A 21,111-nucleotide genomic window follows, 5' to 3' on the forward strand; every position below is an offset into this window, starting at 1 on the left:
TATATGATCCGCCACACCTACTTAGATCAAAAGATGCAGGCTATTTGTTGGTACCTCGAATAGCAAAGGCTACTGCAGGGGGAAGAGCTTTCGCTTATAGAGCCCCACAGTTATGGAACAGTCTTCCAATTAGTGTTCGGGACTCAGACACAGTCTCAGTGTTTAAGTCTAGGCTTAAAACATATTTGTTTACTCAAGCCTACCCTGACTAGACTTTCTATTATGCTAAGTACAGTCCTAACAGTCTTTTCTCTCCCTCTTCCTCCACACACGATTTTATTGAGATACTAGAGATCCTGATCCTTTCTGCTCTCTGGACCTGCCTGATCTGTTTCAGACGTCCTACCTCTGGATGGAGCTCTCATCTACTCCAATTCCAGATTACTGGGACTACGCCTGCTTCTAAGGCCATACAGACTTCATATGAATCCATAATGAACTTTTTCACACTATCTGTTGTTACCCAGATGAGGACGGGTTCCCTTCTGAGTCGGGTTCCTCTCAAGGTTTCTTCCTCTTAACATCTTAGGGAGTTTTTCCTTGCCACCGGCTCGCTCAATAGAGATAAATTCGCACTTTTAATATCTGTATACTGTGTTTATATGTTTCTGTAAAGCTGCTTTGAGACCATGTCTATTGTAAAAATAAAACTGATTTGAATTGAATTGAATAGGAGGCGAATGAGGACGCAGAACAGACTACACGGAGCAGGTTTGCTGATTTGTTCCAACGACACACCGTGATTTTACTCTCTCTCTCTCTCTCTCTCTCTCTCTGTGTGTGTGTAAAGAACATTTCTCATGTAGTAATTGAACGTACCACGTAACAACATTAGTTTAAATGTGAATTTGATCTCAGCGTGTCCAGGGTGTACCGCGCCTCGTGCCCCATGCTGCCTGCGAGAGGCTCCAGGTTCCCCATGACCCAATAGGATAAGCGGCATAGAAGGTGGATGGAGGAATGTGATTTAAATGACATTAAAAGAGTTGCAGTTCTTATTTAATATCAATTTGCCGTTTGAATTATTCTTAAAAAAATTGTTTACTTTCTATTGTCCCCCTTAGGGGAAACTCGTTTTGCAGCAAAAGGTAACAGACATACAGACAAAATATAATACACAAACAATTTCTAATCTGCATCGCGCCAATCATAGTTCAGATCAGAACCTAGATCATTTGTACAGAGAATATCTCTGAGCGTCCCCCCCCCCCTTTTAAATACAACTGTAAAACTAATAATTGAGAAGAAATTAAAATGATTAAATTCGGTCCTCGCTGTAATTCAAAAACAGACAAAAACAAACAAACAAACAAACAAACAAACAGGATGGTACCACAAACATATCCGCAGCCAGGTAGGGTATTTATTTATTTATTTATTTATTATAAAACAAGTGAAATGTAAATGATCTTCCTTTTTTTTGTGTGTGTGTGTGTGTGAGTAATTTAATCTGTTGAACAGAACCGGTAAAAAATAAATCAGTTCCATCACGAGCTTTTCATTCTTCTGACATCTTTATTTCTCTCATCGTTTATTAGAACTGTTATTAAGAGCATGGGCACATACAGGACAGTTTCCTTCCAAAACCGAAAGGCCGTCATGACAAGATCACTGTAATAATAATAATAATAATAATAATAATAATAATGATAATAATAATAATTATTATTATTATTTCAAGTTCTATTAGTATTAGTAACCTGCATCGTTACCATTTTAAGACTTAAAAAAATAAATCATACAAACCAAAGATATTTACAAACAGTCATCAGAGTATTCAGTATTTCATCTAGGAGATCTTCAAATATGATCAACTGGAGTGGTGCAGCTACACACGACGCCATAGGCTGTAACAGTGACCTCCCCCCCCCACCCCCACAGAAACCCCACGGCATGAGCCAATCAGAATGCAGAGATCGTGCGGAATCCCGTACCATTGGTGCGTTTTAGTGCATCTTGATCAAATAAAGCCCTACGAAAATGCACTTAAACGGACTAAACACCCTTGGATAATGATAGCACGAGGAACTATCTGATAAAACGTGATCATCATCATCAGCTTAAAGCAGGTGTCTGAGTCTTCCGTCCGTTCTTTCTATACTGTTCATGCTAATCAGCGTTTCTGTTCTGTGTGGACAAGCGCGTGCAGCGTTCCCGATCCAAAACCTTACACTGAACGTGCAGCGTTCCCGATCCAAAACCTTACACTGAGCGTGCAGCGTTCCCGATCCAAAACCTTACACTGAGCGTGCAGCGTTCCCGATCCAAAACCTTACACTGAGCGTGCAGCGCTCCCGATCCAAAACCTTACACTGAGCGTGCAGCGTTCCCGATCCAAAACCTTACACTGAACGTGCAGCGTTCCCGATCCAAAACCTTACACTGAGCGTGCAGCGTTCCCGATTCAAAACCTTACACTGAGCGTGCAGCGCTCCCGATTCAAAACCTTACACTGAACGTGCAGCGTTCCCGATTCAAAACCTTACACTGAGCGTGCAGCGTTCCCGATTCAAAACCTTACACTGAGCGTGCAGCGCTCCCGATTCAAAACCTTACACTGAGCGTGCAGCGTTCCCGATTCAAAACCTTACACTGAGCGTGCAGCGCTCCCGATTCAAAACCTTACACTGAGCGTGCAGCGCTCCCGATCCAAAACCTTACACTGAGCGTGCAGCGCTCCCGATCCAAAACCTTACACTGAGCGTGCAGCGCTCCTGATCCAAAACCTTACACTGAGCGTGCAGCGTTTGGGTTCGGAAATTCAACTGAGCGTGCAGCGTTCACAGTTTCAAAACATTCAACTGTTTTTCAAAAATTAAATGCGCCCAAATTTCTAAATGTCGACCCAATCATGCAGCGTTCAGTGTTTCAAAAAGTCAGCCTGAGAGCGTGTTCAGTTTGCACAACACTCCTGCAGACACACACACACGCCCTCCCTATAAGCTGTAGTACACAGTGAGTTTTACACAGAAATGGAGAAGAGCGGTGTTCAGGATGTGAGGAGCTCCCAGACATTTTAGTGTTTCCCTGCTCTAACACACACACACACACACACACACACACACACACACGACAGTGTGTTCTCCAGTAGCAGGACCAAGTTTTGTCACAGTTTACGACACTAACACGATACTGTATTTATAAAAAAACAAAACAAAAAAACCCCCACGTGCGCTGAATGGAATTATGGGATTTTTAATCAGGACACGTCTCATGCTACCGATGCAGCTTAAAAATGCGCCTCCTCCCAAATAGAGGTAGTGATCTATAGCAAATTGTGTGCGTTATATACACATCACACCATACGTACAGATGGTTAACGTCATTGGGATGGGCAACCATGACACCCGTCCCCTCTCTCTTTTACTTTCCGTCTCTTACGCACACCTGCGGAGATAGTCTGGGTCACTCCCCGGCTCTGTCTGTTATGATGCGGGGGGGAAAAAACAAACCAAAAAAACCCCAAATAAAAATAGCTAAACTCTGCCGTGGAGTTCCCAGTCGTCGGTGTGCGAGGTGCAGTCGGCAGCTGTGTGCTTTTCTGCCCGTCTGCTCGTCAGCGTTCTACAAGTTGACGAGCTCGTGGCTGACGAACTGCTTGAGTCTCTCGAGGTACTGGCCGTAGAGCTCGACGTCGTTGTGCCCGGCGCCCTCCACCCACAGCGGCTCCACGGGCCTCTGACAGCGCTCGTACAGAGCCAGGCCGTGCGAGAAGTCGATCACCTCGTCCTCCGTGCCATGGATCACCAGCACCGGCGACGTCACCTTCGAGATCTTGTCGATGCTGCGGGACGACGAGACAAAAATACAACACCGTTTTTAATCCCTATGAACTTTATATACAAGAACTATTATTGTTATTATTAATATTATTAAAAATGAATTCGATTTGAGACGCGGGTTTTGTTTCCTCATATCCCTATAACTGATTAGGAATAGGAGAGAGTACGTACTTGGGGAAGGCGTCGAAGCAGTACGTCTTTTTGGTGTCGGGGAAGGCCACCCGCATGCCCGAGGTGAGCGGAGAGTGCAGGATGACGGCGGCGCTCTCATAACGGGCGGCCAGATCCACAGACGGCACCGTCCCGATACTCTGTCCGTACACGATCACGTTCTCGGGCCTTATACCGTACCTGAGAAATGAAACGCAACCGTCAACACATCCTGCTTCTCTTTGTCAGTCCGAATACCGTCCTGGAGAAATGAAACACAGCCTCGAACTCAATTCTTCACAGGCTTGAAGGCAAATAAGTCCATCAACACTCCTGAAACCACGGGGATTAATAACTGCCTGACACTCATGACCGCCAGAGCGGCCGACGCCCGGTAGGCAAACGTTACGGTCATTTGAGGCGCAAATAAAAACTAAACGGATACAAAGACCGACGTCCGACACGTGACGTTACAAGAAGTAAGAGCGCCGTGACAGGAAGCTGAGAAGCACTCGATGGTCGTCACTGCGAACACCGTTCTCTGATGTACGCATCTCTCAACAGCCTTCACTTACACAGGAGATTAAAAATAAAAACGACATTTTAAAAAAAAAAGGTCGTCGAGGTCCGGGAATAAAATGGAAACATTTGCCTTACTTACTGATCCTCTTTGTCGTCACGTGACCGTCTGCGCTCATGACGTCGCCTTTGAAAACGGGTTTTGCGACCTTCTAATCGTGAAACCGAAAACACGTTCCCTCTGAAGAGACGTGTTCGCTAGCAGTTTGTGATCAGCTTTAACGGCAAAGAAAGGTTTCGATTTACGATTTCATCAGTTATACACAGTCGTTGGTTTATTAGGAAGAGGGAAGAAAAAAATAAAAATAAATTAAAAAGAAGAGGGTGCAAGGGACCTGTTTAGTGTTTGTCCGTCGCAACTCCTAAAAGCTTCTTAAAGATTCATCAAAATTTGGCAAGAAAAAGTCTTTAACAGTTAAATAAGTGGAGCTGAATACGATTAACTTAAATTATTATTATTATTTTTTAATTCCTTCAGCCCACCCCTCCATACTCCACCCATTTACACAAAGCTCCGCCCCCAGAGTTAAAATTAGTAAGGACTGTCATGACATCACTTTCAAGTGCACTTGGACATTCGACTGCTGAAAAGCCACATTGCAACAATATAAAGATGCAAAATTAGGCTAATAATACTGACAAGCGCCCTCGCGGTCTTATTTCCTATCAGAAGAATAACGACTATTTTATAAACCCTGTTATACTGACATTACTCAGGCCAGCGTCTTAATGCTCTTATATTGCTTAATATGTTTCCCATCATTTTAACTCTGCTATTATTATTATTATTATTATTATTATTTAGTACTAGTCGTTAGTTGTAGGGGTGGTGATAGTGGTAGTGGTGGTGATAGTGGTGGTGGTGGTAGTTGTGGTGGTGATAGTGGTGGTGGTGATGGTGATAGGAGTGGTGGTGATAGTGGTAGTTGTGATAGTGGTAGTAGTGGTGGTGATAGTGGTGGTGGTGATAGTGGTAGTAGTGGTGATGATAGTGGTGGTAGTGGTGGTGATAGTGGTAGTAGTGGTGGTGATGATAGTGGTGGTAGTGGTGGTGATAGTGGTAGTAGTGGTGGTGATAGTGGTGGTAGTGGTGGTGATAGTGGTGGTGGTGGTGACAGTGGTAGTAGTGGTGGTGATAGTGGTGGTAGTAGTGGTGGTGATAGTGGTAGTAGTGGTGGTGATAGTGGTGGTAGTGGTGGTGACAGTGGTAGTAGTGGTGGTGATAGTGGTGGTAGTAGTGGTGGTAGTGGTAGTAGTGGTGGTGATAGTAGTGGTGGTGATAGTAGTGGTGGTGGTGGTGATAGTGGTGGTGATAGTGGTAGTGGTAGTGGTGGTGATAGTGGTAGTAGTGGTGGTGATAGTGGTGGTAGTGGTGGTAGTAGTGGTGGTGATAGTGGTGGTGATAGTGGTGGTGATAGTGGTGGTGATAGTGGTGGTAGTAGTGGTGGTGATAGTGGTGGTGATAGTGGTGGTGATAGTGGTGGTAGTGGTGGTGATAGTGGTGGTAGTAGTGGTGGTGATAGTAGTGGTGGTGATAGTGGTAGTAGTGGTGGTGATAGTGGTGGTAGTGGTGGTGATAGTGGTGGTAGTGGTGGTGATAGTGGTAGTGGTAGTGGTGGTGATAGTGGTAGTAGTGGTGGTGATAGTGGTGGTAGTGGTGGTAGTAGTGGTGGTGATAGTGGTGGTGATAGTGGTGGTGATAGTGGTGGTAGTGGTGGTGATAGTGGTGGTAGTAGTGGTGGTGATAGTGGTGGTGATAGTGGTGGTGATAGTGGTGGTGATAGTGGTGGTAGTAGTGGTAGTAGTGGTGGTGATAGTGGTGGTGATAGTGGTAGTAGTGGTGGTGATAGTGGTAGTAGTGGTGGTGATGGTGGTAGTAGTGGTGGTGGTGATGGTGGTAGTGGTGGTGGTAAGGGCCCAAGCACATAGTTTATCCTATTGTTTTTGTTAGGATTTTCTCTTCTTCTGATTCTCCGCTAAAAACAAACTGCACAGAATAAACAGTAAGCCTTTCGGACGTGAAACCTGATTGCTCCGTGCCTCTATCCAGGCAAGCGTGTACACATACCTTCATAAACTAGTCCAAGGATTTTTGGCCTATCTTCACAGACCTGGTGTGGATGGAACCTCAATAATTACCAAAAAAACCTGCTGACAGTGTAAACAATATGGCAGCCACATGCCAATCAATGCTACGTACTTTGATGCAACTCGGCAAGAATTGGCCACTGGGGCCGGCATTTGCAAGGAGTGCTTGGACCCCACAGATCACCACTTATATACAAGTGGTACTATTAGCTTATTTTTATTATTATTACTAATAATAGTAATAATAATAATAATAATAATAATAATAATAATAGAGATTGACCTTCATGTCTGTTGGCATTCACATCAACATCCCCCCACCATTCCCCACCCTCAGTTTAACCTTCTCCTGGAGTTATTCTCCACACATTTTGCCATGCTAGCTGTAACTAGAAGCTCTGCTGATCTTCATATAACATTAAGTCTGGGTGTAACAGCAGCAGGGACGGGCGATGCGTTGATATCCCGTCATTATCCAATTAATGACAAATTCTCTCATAAGTTTATCTGGTCTCAGATCTGTTTAACACAACTTCTCAAGTCACGCTGTTAAAAATGGAAACTACTTAGCAGCTAGTAAGTGGCTGACTGCTGATTGGATTTTTTTTCTCCCCCTACTTCTGGGAAATGAGGTCACGGGGGCAACCTCCCTCACATCTCATTGGGAAATCGGTTGCCAGGTGACTGATCAATATTTGGCGTGACATTCCCCCCCCCCCTCCCTCCTCTGCCCCTCCCCACACAGAGGGTTGAAAAAAAAGAATGAAAATAGAAATGAAATAGAAACTGGTTTCGATTAAAGTGGATTGTCAATCAGTCCGGCGTGACCGGACCTCCACCTTCTCCTCCCTCACACACCAGCACTCCACTCCTCCGTCCTCCCTGCTGTCTATCATACATCTCTCTCTCTCTCTCTCCCTGTTTCTCACACCAACCCTTGTGCTTTATTTCCTTCTCTCTGTTCATCTTTCTTAATGACTTTTTCCCAATCTGTCTCTGTCTCTCTGTGGCACTCTGTCCATCTGTCTCCTTCTCTCTCTATTCCTCCATTCCCCTGTCTCTCTCTCTCTCTCTCTCTCTTCCCGACTCCGATGTCCACCCCATCTCCAATATTCACTCCATCCATTTCTACCTCCACCATCCACTCCATCTCTCTCTCTCTGCATCTCTCCCTCCCTCCAGCTTCCATTCTCTCCATCTCTCGCTCTCCCTTGATGTCAGTCTGTCTTTCTCCATTTCTCCCTCCTCACTTTGTCTTCCCTCTAGCTTCCAGTCTCTCTCTCCCACCCCGCCTCCCCCCACTTCCGTCTTTTCTTTATTTTCACTCTCTTTTCCTTTCGTTCTTTGCTTTTCTTGGTGAAATCTTTCCCCCCTTTCTCCGTCTCGTTTCTCCCCCACCCCCCTCCCTTTTTCATCTGTTTACTTCTTCTTCTTTTTTGTTGTTCTTCCCTCTTCCTTGAGTGCTTTCTTTTCTTCTTATTTCCCTTTTTTGGTTCCTTTCTGCATTTTTTACTTCTATGCCTCTCTTCTTTTCTATATTTTAATCCGTCTTTCCCTTCTGTTATTTCTTTCCTTCTTTCTTCAGTTCTCTTAAAAACCTTTGTTATTTTTCTTTCTTAAATACCGACTCTGCCGCATCATCGTTCTCCAGTCTATAGGTCTCTCTTCTCCATCCTTCTCTACACCTTCTCTCTCTCTCTCTCTCTCTCTCTCTCTCGCTTCCTTCATTCTGTTTTAATGCCACTCCTTTTTTCGGTCTTATTTTCTCTCTATTCATCTTCATGCCTCCATATTTCCCAGTTCTCTTCCCTGCTTCTTGTCCCCTGCACCCATCTTTTCTCTCTCTCATGTGACAGATGGAGCACTCCTGATCACACAAGACTTCCTCCAGCGTACCTGCCTCCATCACACAGCCAACGTGCTGCTACAGGGGTTCTCTGAGCAACCTGTTCTCCAGCTACACACAACGGTATGTCTGGATCTGTGTGCGTGTGTGTGTGTGTGTGTGTGTGTGTGTGTGCTCAGTCCAAACAGACACGCCTGCTTACTCATCACTGACTCACCTGTCCAGACAGGCAGCAGGGTGGATCCATCTCTTCTCACTGAACATCCTGTGTACACGGAGTTAGGGAAACACCCCATGACTACGGGAACACACACCGAGGTCCGGGTCACATCTACACACACACCATGAGAGACTTGTGATGTAAAACATTACCGTTTCTCTGCAGGACGCTGAGTACACATCACTGGTTGCCCAAGAGCCAAAACCTGTGAAATGTGAAACTTGCATCCGTGGATACCAAATCCATCAGCCACCTCATCTCCACCATCCACGCAGTCCCCAACATCTACTAACTCCACCGTCCACACGGTCTCCACGCAGAGTCCACCGTCCACAGCTTCTCCACCATCATCCAACACTAACCGCACTACTCACCCCTGCACCATCCACACCCACCACCGTCCCCATTATCTACGACATCCACATCCTTACCACCCACCCCTCCACACCCTCAAGATCCACCAATCCCACTATCCATCTATACCAGCGGTCATCAGATCTGAAGACTTGCACTCCACCCATAATAATCCCACCCATAACAATCCTGCCCACCTGGCCATCTAATCATTGGCAACTAAGACAGGTGTTTGATTTTGGTTGGAGATGAAACCTTCAGGAAGGCGGATCTCCAAGAAGACGGTTGGTGACAACTGATCCGTACAGACTTCACTTCACCACTCCCATCCCCTTCAAATCTACCGTCCGCCCCTCTCCACCACCACCACCACCACCACCACCTTCTACTACAGGACTGGATCTGAGGCTGAAACAAACCGAGAGACAATTCAACACGTTCAACGTAGCTGGGTGGAGACAGATACAACATACACTGAGAGGTGCAGCCAGCGACTGTATAGCAGGCGTTGTATAGGGACTGTTGACCACTCCCGAGTCCAAAAGGGCGAAACCACAGAGAGTAACAAGAGAAAACAACAAAGCGACGATCCTGTACATAGATAAAAGCGAGCAGTAGTGAACTACCCAGACACGGTGGCCGTTCCAAAAGAAAATAATATGAGAAGCTGGAGAAATACCAGGGACTGAAAGCATAACTAGGTTAAAGCCTAACAGGTCCCATTGCTGTGGCGACCTCTAAACTGGAGCGGCGGCTCCGACGGATTCCAGGAATGGCATCACTGATCTCAGTCCAGGACAGCAAGATCCTACGCCACACCCTCAAACTCCCAGACCTTGTGTAAGAGACCCATCAGGGAGCAAAGATACCGCTCATGGGAAGTACAAGACATATATTTTGGAAAACTAGTTAAATACGCAAGGAATCGAAAACATGAACGGACACGCTGTTACAGGAAACGAATCGATGTCATGAAGCAGACTCAGTGTTATCAGATCATTTTCCTGTAACCACACATCCCACGGCGTTGCATTCTTCTTACACCACACTGTACCGTTCCTCGTCGCTGATGTACCATCCTCAACATCCTCTCCTCGGGAAACACGTAACGATTTACTCTAAACTGCAGTTCCGTAGCCTCCGGTCGTGTCATTGGAAATGTCCGGAGTGTATTCGCAGTTCGAGATGGGGAGAGGAACCGGCGCGGTTGTGCGATTGTCCTGGAGGATATTAAAGTGGGATGATAAGTGAGCACTGAAGAACTGCTCTCAGTTTTAACACGGGGTTGTTTAGAGGTCAGTGCTTCCTCACGTTACCGAAGAAAGTCTCAGCGGCTGAGACACGTAGCGCATGATCATGTATAGACCCGGTATGTAGTGCACCGCTAGCCTAGTGTAGATAACATCACTTGCCAGCTTCCTGTTGTTCAATGAGATATTACACGAGCGGAAACACTCGCATCAAGTCACACAACACGTTATCCGATTAGACGCGTTACGAGGACAAAATGTCTACAAAGCAGATCTGACAACGCGTTGAGGTTTCATTGTTCCGGGACGTCGTTAACCGTCTCTATACAGAGCAGCGTTAACTTGCTGATCGTGGTGTAGCTCTTAACACCACATCACACGGTGACAACTTGCAGACGTAGCTGCTCCCTTAAAGTCTCCTGCTTCCGTACAGGAGTTTTTCTTGTACAGATTACGGCCCACTGTGTCAGGGTGATGGATTAATCCTGTGCGAAGCGGAAACGAACCCGAAACGGAGGATAAACCCAGTTAAAGGTGGCGGTGGTGGATGGGAAAACAAGGCCAGGGGAACTTGCAGCTCTCTGTGTGTACGTTCATCCCTGTCTCTCTCGCCGTGTCTCTCTCAGTCTCTGTCTGTCTCTGTCTGTCTCTCTCTCTCTCTCTCACTCTCTCTCTCTCTCTCTCACACACTCTCTCACTCTGTCTGTCTGTCTCTCTCTCTCTGTCTGTGTATGTGTGTTTCTCTCTCTCTCTCTCTGTCTGTCTTCCTCTCTGTGTCTCTCTCTCTCTTTATGTCTGTGTCTCTCTCTCTCCCCGTCTGTCTTCCTCTCTGTGTCTCTCTCTCTATGTCTGTGTGTCTCTCTCTCTCAGTCTGTCTGTGTGTCTCTCTCTCAGTCTGTGTCTCTCTTTCTCTGTCTGCCTGTGTCTCTCTCTCAGTCTCTGTCTGTCTGTGTGTCTGTGTCTCTCTCCCTGTCTCTCTCTGTATGTCTGTGTCTCTCTCTGTCTCCCTCTCTCTATGTCTGTGTCTCTCTCTCTCTCTGTCTGTGTGTCTCTCTCCCTCTCTGTGTCTCTCTCTCTCAGTCTCTGTCTCTCTCTCTCTCCCTGTATGTCTGTGTCTCTCTCTGTCTCCCTCTCTCTATGTCTGTCTGTGAGTCTCTCTCTCTCAGTCTGTCTGTGAGTCTCTCTCTCTCAGTCTGTCTGTGAGTCTCTCTCTCTCAGTCTGTCTGTCTGTGTCTCTCTCTCTCTGTATGTCTGTGTCTCTCTGTCAGTGTGTGTCTCTCTCAGTCTCTCTCTCTCTCTGCGTCTCTCTCTCTCAGTCTCTGTCTCTCTCTCTCTCCCTGTATGTCTGTGTCTCTCTCTGTCTCCCTCTCTCTATGTCTGTCTGTGAGTCTCTCTCTCTCAGTCTGTCTGTGAGTCTCTCTCTCTCAGTCTGTCTGTGAGTCTCTCTCTCTCAGTCTGTCTGTCTGTGTCTCTCTCTCTCTGTATGTCTGTGTCTCTCTGTCAGTGTGTGTCTCTCTCAGTCTCTCTCTCTCTCTCTCTCTGCTGTGTCACTCTCCCTCGCACTCTCCCTCGCACTCTCCCTCGTCAGCGATGAGACGATTTTGGAGATGTTACATCACACGCATTATGGCGAACGCTCCTGCCATTCCCCCCAGCCGTCAGAGAACGCATCCATCCATCGCTCTCTCCTTCTATTGCAGATGCTCCACATAAACGTGTTGTTTTTTTTTCTCTCTCTCGCACTTTAAAGCCTTTCCAGAACATTAACTGTACCTCGGACAGAAAGTACGAGGAATCATTCCTTAATAGAATCGAATAAATAATTTGTTAGTGTTGGGGAATTGATGCAGGCCGTGCTGTTACGGGAAAATAATCGACTTCAGGCTGCATCACACCAGCCAGTCGTTGATTATTTTTGTAGAACAGCGTGCCTTCAAGTGTTTTAAAACTTACTTATACAGCACAAAGTAAAAATGTACTGTACACATTAGCGTTGGACAACAGAACCTGGAAGTGACAGTAATGCCTCGCCGTCACAACATGGATCAAGAGGCATCTCCTGTCATGCGGCATAACACGTATGTGCCCGTGACAAAATGATAGAAGATCTTCGGCTGACGTCCTGGAGTATTTCGCTCTGGTTATTCTTCATTCGCGTCACACAGAAAACGACGATATGTGTTTAGGACACTTCTGTGCACTGTTGCACTGTACTTCCTTGCTTGCTGAAACAAGGAAGCTAAAGCGAGAAAGCAAGTATTGCAAATCTGAAAAGCCCCACACACACACACACACACACACACACACACGGCTTGTTATTGCAGGTAAAAGCAGTACCGCTACAGATACAAAGTAGGGCACAGCAGTGACGCGCCTCTGATAGTACAGATCCGAGTTTTGTTCAGGATGTAAACACAACAAGCTACACAACAAAAACCCACAAGAACCTCACGCCAAACTGCAGAGTAAAGCTGAGCCTTTCCTCCAAACAGACAGAATTTAAAGGTGCATTGGGTAAGATTAATCTCACCCCAACCCAACCCCAAGATTAGATCTCTAACAAACAATTGGATGGGTTCAAGATTTGAAGGATTCCCCGCCCATGTTCACGAAGCTCCACCCCAGGATCTACGGCGGCCAGTAGATTATAGCGTCTATAAAATGACTGACCTCCAGGAGGCACACACCATCTACACACCATCTACTCATCATCTACACACCATCTACTCATCATCTACACACCATCTACACACCATCTACACACCATCTACTCATCATCTACACACCATCTACTCATCATCTACACACCATCTACTCATCATCTACACACCATCTACTCACCATCTACACACCATCTACACACCATCTACTCATCATCTACACACCATCTACTCATCATCTACACACCATCTACTCACCATCTACACACCATCTACACACCATCTACTCATCATCTACACACCATCTACTCATCATCTACACACCATCTACTCATCATCTACACACCATCTACTCATCATCTACTCATCATCTACACACCATCTACTCATCATCTACACACCATCTACACACCATCTACACACCATCTACACACCATCTACTCATCATCTACACACCATCTACTCATCATCTACACACCATCTACTCATCATCTACACACCATCTACTCATCATCTACTCATCATCTACACACCATCTACTCACCATCTACTCACCATCTACACACCATCTACTCATCATCTACACACCATCTACTCATCATCTACTCATCATCTACACACCATCTACTCATCATCTACACACCATCTACTCATCATCTACACACCATCTACTCATCATCTACTCATCATCTACACACCATCTACTCATCATCTACACACCATCTACACACCATCTACTCATCATCTACTCATCATCTACACACCATCTACTCATCATCTACACACCATCTACTCATCATCTACACACCATCTACTCATCATCTACACACCATCTACTCATCATCTACTCATCATCTACACACCATCTACTCATCATCTACACACCATCTACTCATCATCTACACACCATCTACTCATCATCTACTCATCATCTACACACCATCTACTCATCATCTACTCATCATCTACACACCATCTACACATCATCTACTCACCATCTACACATCATCTACACATCATCTACTCACCATCTACTCACCATCTACACATCATCTACACATCATCTACACACCACCTACTGACCATCTACACATCAACAAATGGATCAGCAGCAACAAAAAGAAAATCCAATTAAATAAAACTACTTCCTGATCCACGATGACAAGCTGAAACCGTACACACCACAGATCAGCAGTTTCACTGTTTACTGAAGTGTAAGAGTGTGTGTGTGTGTGTGTGTGTCCATCCCCGCAGGCCCTCTGGGACATGGTTTGTCAAATGAGGACACACATGAGTAGCAGCTGTGCTTGCTGACAATGCACACACACACACACACACACACACACACACACACACACACACACATTTTAACACTCTTATATGAACCTGTATTGCTGTTCTGTAACCATCTATCCATGTACACACACACACACACACACACACACACACACACACATTTTAACACTCTTATATGAACCTGTATTGCTGTTCTGTAACCATCTATCCATGTACACACACACACACACACACACAAAACAAAGAGGCATTGTGCATCTTGTTGCAATTTCTAAACTGCTGAGTTCTTGTGACCTGTACACACACACACACACACACTCTCACACACACACACACACACACACACACACACACACACACACACACACACTGAATATTTCTCCTTTCCCAGGGATTCACACTTCTCAATAATCCAAACAAATCCTCTTGAACACAAACGAAACAGGAAACGCTGTCCAAGTAAACGTTCTCTCGCTCGTCCAATCAAACCCACGGCTGAGTGGAGGGGGAGGGGGCAAGCGAGTGGATTGGGAGGTCAGCGTTACTTACGGCTTCACGTGAAACGACAAACACACGTGGGGAAGTACAAATATCGTGGAAGATATGTAGAACATGATTAATAATAATAATAGTAATTAAAAAAATGGATCAAACCATGGCCTTAAGCAAAAAAAGTCACTGAGAAACCCTGGATACGCCTCCTGTCAGTCATTTTATACGCTCTACAAGCCAGCGCAGATCCTGGGGCGGGGCTTCGTGAACATGGGCGGGACTCACTGGCGGGAAAGCTCACCTGGTTCGGAGGGCGTGCCACGCCGCGTCGATGTCTGCGTACAGGTTCTTCTCAGACGGTTTTCCCGAGCTGGCGCCGTAGCCCGAGTAGTCGTAGGAGAAGACGTTGCAGTTGATGCGCGAGCCGAGCCCCACGTAGAAGCTGCTCATCTGCCCGAGGTCGACGGCGTTCCCGTGCGAGAACAGCAGCGTGTAGCGAGCGCTCGGCGCGCAGCGCACGAACATGCAGGCGATACGGTTGCCGCGCACCGTGCGCGTCATGAAGCACTCGATGGAGTCCTTCTCGCGTGTGGAGTACTGCCAGTCGGCACGCTCGGACAGGTGCAGCGTCCAGCGCGTGCCGCTCTCGTCGCTCAGCAGCGCGTACGTCGGCTCCGGGGGCAGGAACGCCAGCTTCGACGCGATCCGGCTCGGGCACGGCGGGCAGCAGAACAGGCAGCACAACTCGCTCAGTGACAGGTGATTCATTCTTTACCTAAACAAAACAAACAAAAACAATCAACCGTGAGAAGCAACACATGACTAAACACACGTCTGTCTCCACGTGTAAACGGTACAAAGGAGACGTGCCTGTGATTCATCAAACACACAAATACACACATCTTTCACAAGAGTACGTACAGCTCGGAAACCACTCTGAAGCGACTCGAGCAGTTCCAGCACTTTAAAATCTGCTTACACACGCTGAATAAATAAATAAATAGAATGGGGGCGGGGGGGGTTTAAAGTTCATACTCCATTTCCAATGAAACACTCAACGCCTACGTCAACAATTAAAACCTAATCTCATGGAACAGCGAGATTACATCAGGTCTCGGTCTCATCAACTGAGGTTAAAAAAAAAAAAAAAAAAAAAAATCACGTGTTTAAATTTCTGGTTATTAAAATCTTTTTTTTTTTTTTTTTTTTTTAAACGATTTATCGAGTCATTTAAACGTTTTGAAGCTTTGTCCGACGTCGTCTGTGTGAGGTTTCAGACTTACAAATCCGTCGTCGTGTTGGGAATCTGTCCAGGAACACCCATCATAAAATTACTAGCCCGAGGACTTTGGCTAATAAATGTTATCCGGCGAAGAGGTCAAAGGTCACCAACAGAGCAGATCTCGCAGATCCCCGTGCACAAAAGAAATAACCACTTCTTGTTGAACGAGTTCTCCGTTCTGATTGGTCGGAACGTGGTGGTCAGTTCGCTATAACAGCAGCTCTGACGATGGCAGGCAGATCACAGGTTGGCGTATTAACGTGCGAATTAAGGTTTCCGGAAGGCGGATCCAGTTCCACGTTTCCATCCACGTACTTTTATGCGACATCGCGTCGAAAGAATAAATAAATAAATAAATATTTCATTCAAAAAAATTTATATAAAAACCCTGGATGGAAACGCTAGATGTGAATAAGTTCAGACGGATTATTATTATTTTCTATAAGAAACACATTTACCTAAGAAATTCCTCTATAGGAATAAACTAGTATTTTTTTTCCCCCCCATGTGACTTCGCCTGGACAAATCACGTGACTGGAAAAGTCAAAATGGCGGAGAGCGAGGCGAGTCAGTTTCCCCCCCCGGAAGTGACGGGTTTGTTCCCTTGAACACAAGGGATGGAAACGATGGTTCATTTGCAAATCCTTCACGCGATATTCCAATTTCTCACAGAATTAAATTCGCCACTTGGACGGGAACGTCGGAGGACTCGGGGGACTCTCGTTTTCCCGGGAACACGCGTTTTTGTCGCGCGTCAGGAACCAACGTGTTTTCACAGACGTTCCACGACATTAAAAACACAACTATCAACGGATAAGAAGTATAACGTGTCGTACGTTAATAATAATTGTATTTAGTGTTTAAAACTCTTCGCAGTAGAAGATGAATAAAGCTCTTCGGGACGTGACGTGACGTGACGTGACGGGAAAACGATCCACTTCGGCTTCCCGGAACGGCACCGGAGAGATTCGTTTTTAACGTCGCCCGACCAAGTCTGCGGCACCGTCCCTCCGTGCTGACTGAAGTGAAAGTATTGGCACCCTTGGCATCCACTGTGCTGCCGTGTCGTGTGTTCGGTAGCTGCGGAGGTCACGTGCGACAGCGCGACCCATTTTAAAGTCAAATAAGTGACGTGGCGTATGTGTGCGTGTCTGTAGACATGCGAATGTGCTGAAACGTGGACACCTGGTACGGGTAGGCCCGTGTTTAGATTAGAAACGTGCTTTTCCGCCGTTCCCTGTGACTCACACGCTAATTATACGGCCCAGAGGCTATTTAGCAGAAACTACAGACTTCGAGTAGTGAGGTCGTGTTCCTGCTCATGTACTTAAATTAATAAAAATAAAAAGACACGACAACGCTGATGTAATACATTACATTAATGTGTGTGTGGGGGGGGGATAATAAAGTAGCGAGCACAGGAAATGGCTCACTCAGGAAAGCCTTTAACTGCTCTGATTGAATTTAGGCAATTGTATTGAGGATCATTTCACAAAGAGGCGTGCTTTACTAAGAGATACTGCACTGTTTCTACACCGTATGCAATAAAGCAGAGCCAGGAGAGGATCGTATTCGTAAGGAAGCAGGTCAAACGGCCGAGCAGGCTGTGAGCGAACGCTCGGTGGTGTGCTTTTATAGGAAAATAATCAACAAGGCGTCGATGTGCGGCGTGGCTCAGGACAAAGCAGAGTTACTGTCATCATCCTGAGGCGATATGATTTTCCAATAACCTCCGAGTCCCCTCGACCACCGACGTTCAGCGGTGGATTAGATTGGATGGGGGAATGGTAACGAGCGCATGTTAACTTCGAACGTCGCGGGACGTCCATGAGACGAGTTAGCAAGACAAAAACAAACACGTGACCGAGAACCAAATCGGATTTGAGAACTCGCCAGCCGCTGTGTTATAGAACCTGTTTACCTCGCTGCCGAACCGCATCCAGACGCTTTCCGAAAGCATCAGATCAGTCGTGTGACGACGATAAAACGGTTATAAACATGAACACGGCACGAGCGAGTGTCGATCAGGTTTCATTTCCTGTTTCCATCGCGACACGGTGACGCCGAGTTTATTTACAGAACACAACCGCTGCGATGTTTCCAGTATATGCAAATGCGAGGTAAGCTTTTATACCCGAAGCACCTCGTGATAATAAAAGAGACCGTGTGAAGGTGATGGAAAACATATCAATAGGGCCGGGCGATATATGCGATACAATCGGGACATCGTGATAAATGATTACGCGATACACTTTTCTGAGATATCGTTGGTATGGTTTTCTTTTTTTTTTTTTTTAAACAATAAAAAATGAAATGGTACTGAACGGATCTTCTTTATTACGTGTTTTTTTTTAAAGTTATTTTACTACTGCTTTGCAGACAGTTTGTTGGCTAAATCATATATCACATGACGCATCGTGTATCGTAGAAATGTCCTCAAGTATTGAGATATGATTTTTTTTTTTTATATATACACATATATATACACATATATATATATATATATATATATATATATATATATATATATATATATATATATGTATGTGTGTGTATATATATATATATATATTATATATATATATATATATATATATAATATCACGCAACGTTACATACAGTATCGGCTATGTTTTTGACGATTTCCAAAGCGTCGGTCGTGCTGGAGAGTTGAGAAAGACGGTGTGGATTTAAACGAGAGTAATTGAGACCAGGAGAAAGGAATACTTTCAGCACAAATTGACCTGTTTTTTGTTTATTATTGAAATGTTTGATGCTGATATCACATATCATAGATCATATATATATATATCTCGCCCAGCACTAGTTTAAAGCTCATTCAGTGAAGATGGCGGTTCACGTTTCGTTGAAACAGAAAGCAGCCGGAAACTTAACCTCGCTGTTTCAACAGCAACGTTTCTCCCGACACAAAAAATAAATGGTTTTTTTTTTTCTTTCCAGACTGGAAAAATGAGTTGTATTTAAAAGTTCAGTCTTCTCCAGACTTCTCCCGTCCGTCTGCGCACCGCTCTACGGAAGGTCACGTGACAAGGAACACACGACGGGTCTGCTCCTTCAGGCGGTACTTTTAAAAATAACATCCGCATACGCTAGGAGTTACGATGAGAAACTGTTCCAAAAGTCATATGTAAATCACACTGTTACTGAAGGCTTACGGTCATGTGACATACAGGAGTTATCCTACCACACACAAGAAAAAAACTGAAAGTGTGTGACAGTGCCCTGAAGGCATGCCTGATGTGAGTGGAGCGTGAAACTGCGACCGCGAGTGTGCGTCATATCTGCTGACTGCATTAAGACTCAGAGTGAGAGTGAATTAGGGAAACTAGTCCAGGACAGGGTGCCAATCCATCGCAGGGCACAATCACATACACACTCACACACCCATTCATACACTACGGACACTTTAGACACGCCAATCAGCCTACCATGCATGTCTTTGGACTGGGGGAGGAAACCGGAGTACCCGGAGGAAACCCCCGCAGCACGGGGAGAACATGCGAACTCCGCACACACGGCACATACAGTGGGGATCGAACCCCCGACCCTGGAGGTGTGAGGCGAACGTGCTAACCACTAAGCCACCGTGCGCCCATAATAATAATAATAATAATAATAATAATAACAATAATAACAATAATAAATAAAAATTAAAAGACCCTGACAGAACAAAGCCGGTTTTCGACTGTGTGATTTTGGAGATGATTATACGTCATGAAGATCCGCTAACGATAGACCTGCGATTTCATGAAAATGACTACGTTCCACGTACGAAGTCACCCAGCGGGTTGTTCACGTAAACACAGACGTTCTTCGAAATTGATCACGAGGCAGTGCGAATCTTAGCTGTACTCGTGTTCGACGCGCGTGAATCGAAGAGGGCGTCTCGGCCCAAATCTGAGGTACTTTTGAAAAATAAATAAATAAATAAATAAATAAAATCGCATACTCGCATACTTCATTTTGCTTCAATTTCCACGACCGCAATAATCGTGAAATCCAGGAGGGACTGGAGGAAAGCACCGCCCGCCCTCTTCCGCATACATCAGCTAATAGACATGCATGATTGGCTGAGAGAGAGAGATAGAGAGAGAGAGATAGAGAGAGAGATAGAGATAGAGAATGCCACGCCCACCCAGCGTGCACAGCCATTTTAGCTCTCTTGAACTCCTCAGGGTTACAAACTTGTGATCTCTGGACACTTTTCCAGTTGCGCCACTTGGGAGATGGGATTTTCCCTCCCCTTCTGTCCACAAAATAATAATAATAATAATAATAATAATAATAATAATAATAATATAAAATATTATATATATATAAAATTGATTTTTATTAATATCTGCATGTAACCAATGCTACGACACTAGTCTTAAAATACTGCTGAAATCTCACAGCGTAAAAAAGCCGGATTTAGACAGAAACTTTAAAGATGTAAATAAGTTTTATTTTTCAGTTATATGGTTAAAGTTGATTACATACCTGTACACTAAATATTTCTGTTCCTGGTATGAGTGAAAATCTCCTTCTGATGGCACTGGGTTTGAAATGTTTTTATTTTTATTTTAAATCAGGTTTATCGAGTGATCCGATATGAAGGATATCGTGAGCGGGGTATCGCCCGGTTCCGCTCCGGTTCTTCACTCCTCCGTTCCGGACGCGGTGATGCGCCGCCACGGTAACCTTTCCAGACCTTCCGCCGACCGGCCGAGCTGCTCGGGTCTCCTCAACATGTGGTCCGAGTGAATAAAGTCATCAAACTGAAGCGCAGTCCGGTGGGGAATAAATAAAACTGCGCGGTTTCCGTCCACGAAGCGACCGAGAGAAGATCCAGCACAGAGCCGAGAGACACCTCTCCGCTCCCGCTCGCTTCTGTTTCTTATTTTCTTCAGAAATACCGGATGTACACGTCACCTGATTGACAGCTCGTTTGATCCAATGACATGAAGGCAATGGTGTGGCTTGGCGTTTCGGCGAACCAATCAACATCCACCATACAAAAAAACCCCGAACACAAACAAATAAATAAAACTTCTACATGCACATCCGCTGGAGGTGACATTTTAAATTTAAAATATTGAACTAAATACACAA

At 45.3% G+C, this 21,111-nt stretch overlaps 1 protein-coding gene across 1 annotated transcript; it reads right to left on the reverse strand.

Annotated features, from left to right (window-relative positions):
• Nucleotides 1-1,495: 1,495 nt before the first annotated feature.
• On the reverse strand, nt 1,496-21,095 carry abhd17b (abhydrolase domain containing 17B, depalmitoylase). Its single transcript, XM_053610157.1, has 4 exons — nt 20,500-21,095; nt 15,019-15,492; nt 3,954-4,133; nt 1,496-3,784 (listed from the first exon to the last, which is right to left on the reverse strand). Exons 2-4 carry the CDS (start codon nt 15,483-15,485, stop codon nt 3,565-3,567), a joined length of 867 nt encoding a protein of 288 aa, XP_053466132.1. The 5' UTR covers nt 15,486-15,492; nt 20,500-21,095; the 3' UTR covers nt 1,496-3,564.
• Between the last annotated feature and the right edge of the window lie 16 nt (nt 21,096-21,111).

The sequence above is a fragment of the Ictalurus furcatus genome, chromosome 22, assembly GCF_023375685.1.
Source record: "Ictalurus furcatus strain D&B chromosome 22, Billie_1.0, whole genome shotgun sequence".
NCBI lineage: Eukaryota > Metazoa > Chordata > Actinopteri > Siluriformes > Ictaluridae > Ictalurus > Ictalurus furcatus.

Excerpts from the sequence above, each read along its gene's own strand:
- abhd17b (XM_053610157.1), bottom strand. The coding sequence starts at position 15,485 with ATGAATCACCTGTCACTGAGCGAGTTGTGCTGCCTGTTCTGCTGCCCG. Across the intron at positions 4,134-15,018 it reads TGGCACGCCCTCCGAACCAG|GTACGGTATAAGGCCCGAGA; the intron begins GTGAGCTTTCCC and ends TTCATTTCTCAG. Across the intron at positions 3,785-3,953 it reads TGCTTCGACGCCTTCCCCAA|CATCGACAAGATCTCGAAGG; the intron begins GTACGTACTCTC and ends GTCGTCCCGCAG.